The sequence below is a fragment of the Echinops telfairi genome, unplaced genomic scaffold (genome assembly GCF_000313985.2).
Source record: "Echinops telfairi isolate 266 unplaced genomic scaffold, ASM31398v2 ScPeMD7_23;HRSCAF=83, whole genome shotgun sequence".
Taxonomy (NCBI): Eukaryota; Metazoa; Chordata; class Mammalia; order Afrosoricida; family Tenrecidae; genus Echinops; species Echinops telfairi.
In genome coordinates, this window is record NW_022103920.1 from 79219184 (window position 1) to 79223757 (window position 4574).

Genomic DNA, 4574 nt, shown 5'->3' on the forward strand with positions numbered 1-4574 from the left:
GACGGGGGGGAAAAAGGCTCAAAAGGACAACATCTATAGAAAAAGGGCATGTTGTCTTCCATCCGCACATCAAGAACCAACCCCGGAAGACTCAGTCCTCAGATCCCTCTCTCCCATGGGGCGAGGTGACAAGACTTGTGGCTCTAAAGTAGGAGATCAAGAATTAAAAGGCTAGAACAGCTCAAGATGATCCCTTTGTTGCTTCAGGAAAACAGGGGAGGAGGGGGAGGGAGGTAGAGAAGCGGTGAGACAGGAAGGTAAGTGCTGTGTCCCTGATCGTCCTGGCTGAGCTGCAGCTCTGAGAGGACAGGGGTGGGGCAGGGCATGTGCAGATGCCACGGAGGAAATGGTCCCCAGTTCTCCCCAGAGCAGATGAGCAGGCTCACAATACATCTGCAACGAGCACAGGAAGGCTGGGGGCAGGCGGGGCGCTGCATTTCTTTCCCCCGAGTAGCTCTCCACCGGGATGAGAAGTTGCCCAGGATGTGGAAGAAGGGCAAGGGGCTGGGCAGAGGCTGTGGCAGAGCAGGCCAGGAGGAGATCCTCAAGGAGACTCAGAGGGCAGAGCTGTTGGAGATGAGTCACTGACTGCCACCCTCCTGGAGGAGGCAGCAGTGATCAGGCTCAGGCACCAGCCAGGGACCAGAGGAGCCAGGGCACAGTATGGCTCCTACACACCCAGGAACTGTGTGATGTGATGTGATGCCATCCAAGGGGTGGACCCAGCCCAGGTGTGGAGTAACATCCCAAACAGAACATGTATCACAAAAACCATTCATGTCGGCCACTCCCCTCTGACCAAGAGTGAGAGAGGGCAATAGCCTGCTTATCAGAGAGGACTGGAGGCAGATTACAGTAAATAAAATGATCAATCTGATTTGAATGGTCACAATTGTCATTGGATTTCCCTTTGGAGACACTTTGAGCTTGATCTGGTTTTAATATTTTCGGTTTTGTTTCCAGAGTGGGGCTTCCCTCTGCTGTATTTTGTTATTATTGGTAGCTTACTGGACTCTCTGGTGTGTATCTGACTATGTTTTTCCGTATATGAAACCCAGGTTGGGTGAATCTATAGAAACAATAACGAGAACGAGGGTCCCTGGGGTGTACGGCAGGGGAGGGAGGGGTAATGAGGAGCTGAAATCAAGGTGTACAAGAAGGAAGAAATTTTTTTCTAAAATGATGGTGGTAGTGACTGTACAATTTGATATTGACAGGTCGCTAGATTAGGGATAAAGGGGGGTTATACTCCCAAATGCCTGCCCTACCCGAAACTAGCTGGCAGGGCTACTATAAAGGGGGTGGGGAAAAATCAGGCACGCTAATCAGAGGCCTATGGGAAAATCAGAACTGAGCATGCTCAGACCCAAGCCACCTGGACCCAGTGGGAGGTCCACCTGGGTGCAGGACCATGTGACATCACACAGGTACGCCTGAACGCAGCCAATAAGGTTGTCCAATACCCTCAACCACGCCTCCCCAGCCAGTGGGGATCAGAGCATGGGGGGCGGGCCGCTGGCCCTTGGCTGTGCTCTTACTCGGGTGAGGTTCTGCCCGTGCCCGCAGGGTTCCTGCAGCTGGTTCTGCACACGAGGTACTCTCTTCGCGTGGTTTCCCAGCATCTGGAAGTGGCCATCTTCAGTGGCGAGCTCCTGCGCCTTTTGCGCGCGCCCTCGTACGCTTTCCAAAAGTAGCATGCCCTTTTTGAGACTAATGCCTTTCTTTCATTAAAGGCACTTGGATTTGCAAACATGCTTCTGCCGCGTGAATTCTTTCAGCACAGCGAAGCAAGGACATACCACCCCAGAAACCCAACAATCTGACTGAACGATTGAATGGGATGTTTGGATGATGTACTAGTGAAATGATTTGGAAAATGCACAGTTCGAGTCAGGAATGGCCAAGCTACTGCTCCGTGGAGCTCTCAGGAGAGGCACTGAGAAAGGAAAGGCCAGACCGCTTCAGTGCTGCTCCTAACAGGATCATTTCTGAGTATCAGGATAAGTACTTTAGTGGGTCACAAAAGAGTCTCCTAAGATTATCCAGGAGTAAAACTGCATATTAGGAATACAAATTTTAAGAGACACCACTCTTCAGTCCAAATGAAGCCAGCTTTCCTCTGAAGGGAGTACAAGTGTGTGTGTGTGTGTGTGTGTGTGTGTGTGTGTGTGTGTGTTGAATCTTCATGTTACATGGACAAAACTAGTGATTATTTTCTCTGTCTGGATTTCTTCTGAACAGTATTAGTAATAATTTCTAAAAGTTCTAAGGAAATTACCTCTGAAGGGCCTGGCCCATCCAAATAAACTTAGGTGACTAACCATGAGATGTGTTGTCTCGTAGAGGGGGCTTCAAAAAGTTTGTAGGATTCCATTACCTTTTCTTTTTTCTCTTCATAGTATTTTTACTTTGAGACATGATGGGGGGAATATCATAGCTACACATGGAAAATTAAGACATGATCAGAGTCAAGAGTGAAGACAATCTAATAAAAAAGCTTTGTCGGTTAACCCAGGCGCGGAAGTGTTGACATACTGCAGGGTCATAAGGAATTAGTATTCATCTCCTTCCTCCTTGCCCGCTCCTTCCACAGAACCCACACCCACCTCCTCACAGGCCTTCTTGAGGGCAGCCATGTCCTCCCGGGTCTCAGAGAACTCTCCTTCCGCCATGCCCTCACCCACGTACCAGTGAACAAAGGCACGCGGGGTGCACTTCAGGTCAAACCTGTGGTCCAGGCGGGCCCAGGCCTCAGCACCAGGGACCACAGATTTGATTATCTTTTAAGGCCACTTTCCACCAAATGTTGAAGTCCTCTCGCAGAAGCCTAAAGTTAAATGAGACCACGTGAAGAGCTTGCCTATGTAACTGCAAATGCCGAGCCTGGATTCCTGCCTGGGGTCAGTTTCAGGCCCGGCCACTCAGTCCTGGAGGGTCCTTGGTGGGTAATGTGTCTTGGCCTCCAGGCGGGTGTGTAGTCTCAAGGCTCCGAGGCCAGATGATGACCTCTGTCCCTCCACCCTCTCCCACTGGACTGGATGGATGCACACACCCTGCCAAGCAAAGGCTGCTGGGACAAGGCCCCACTCCGGCACTATCGGTAAGAGGGGCCAGTCTGGGATTATCTACCAGCTCAACTACTTGCCGTTCAGTTGACTCACTCCTGGAGACCCCATGTGTGTCAGAGTAGAGCTTTGCTCCATATGGTAAACTCCCAGGCCTTTCTTCCAAGGTGCCAGTCAACCTCAAGGTCAGCACTGGCGCCCAATCTCTGCACTACCCAGAGCCTCAGGGGGTCATTGGTAATCTTCCTCCTTTTCCTCCAGAGGGTGGGCAATTCATTGCAGTCTTACTCTTCTGTGCAGGCTGTGTTTGCTATGTAAATGCAAGGCAGGCCTGCTCTTAACACTACCTTCAAAATTGGGAAATAGGAAATGAGCCTTTAATAACCTAAAACAAAACTAAGAACCACAATGAAGGAAGTTAGAACCTATAAAGATAAGCTGGCAATTGTTCTCTCTCATGCTTTATTTCATGGTGTAATGTGAAAGGAAATGAGCATCTTTTCTAAAACCCTCCCCATCTCCTCTTAAGCTGATGAAGCTCTGGTGACAGCAGTGGTTAAGGACGCAGCTTTGAACCAAAGTGTCTGCCGGAGCTGGGTTTGTTTAATGGCAATGGGCTTGGCTTTTTCTTAGGATATAAAGATAATCTCAGTATCAAAGTTCTCACAATTATTTATCTTTTGCCCAAAAATAATATGGTGGAGTGTAAACTTCCTCCTCTGAGGACTGATCTCATTGTTGATAGGCCCCTCACCGAGTTGTCTCTCACTCAAAGCACCCCTATCCCACAGCTGGAAACAAGGCCTGGACCTGTGCCATCCTTCTAATGGTTACGTCTGAGCCGCTGTTGCCGCCACAGAGTCAATCCACCTGCCTTCTTCACAGACCCTCGACTTCATCAAGCACGCTGTCCTTTCCCAGCGACAGGTCCCAAGTCTCCACACCAAGCCTCGCCATTCTGGCATCCAGGGGACATTCTGACTGTGTTTCCTCCACGACAGCCCGATTTGCCCCTCTGGAAGTTTCTGGCACTTCCAATATTCTTTGCCAACATCATAATTCAGGTAGGCTTTGGATGAATACTCAGCTTGTGTTAAATATTTGTATTTTTGGAAATAGAGGAAAGAACCACCCAGAGCCTCAGGGGCATTTATACAGGTCTAAACAAGGGGCATTTATACAGGTCTAAACATAGGCATGTACATATATAAATATATTTATATATGATGATGGGAAAATAGATCTATGGGCATATATTTATAGGTTTCGTATTAAGGCAGCAGATGGACATTGGGCCTCCACTCAAGTACTCCCTCAATGCAAGAACACGTTGTTCTATTAAACTGGCATTCCATGATGCTCACCTTCCAGACACAATTGGTGAAGACAAAGTGGGTGCATAAGCAAATGTGGTGAAGAAAGCTGAGTTAGTTAGTTTATTGTGCCAACCTAGCCAATAAACACAAGTGGGGTTAATTGAAGGGCGGAGGGATAAATGGCTCAGTGAGC

At 48.9% G+C, this 4574-nt stretch overlaps 1 protein-coding gene across 1 annotated transcript in view; it reads right to left on the reverse strand.

Annotated features, from left to right (window-relative positions):
* Positions 1–2552: 2552 nt before the first annotated feature.
* The window catches only part of LOC123521527 (tubulin alpha-2 chain-like), a 370965-nt gene continuing 368943 nt past the window's right edge, over positions 2553–4574 (reverse strand). Inside the window, exon 6 of the mRNA XM_045288659.1 lies at positions 2553–2727. Within this exon, the coding sequence (XP_045144594.1) occupies positions 2553–2727 (175 nt within the window). The remainder of the gene's footprint in view (positions 2728–4574) is intronic.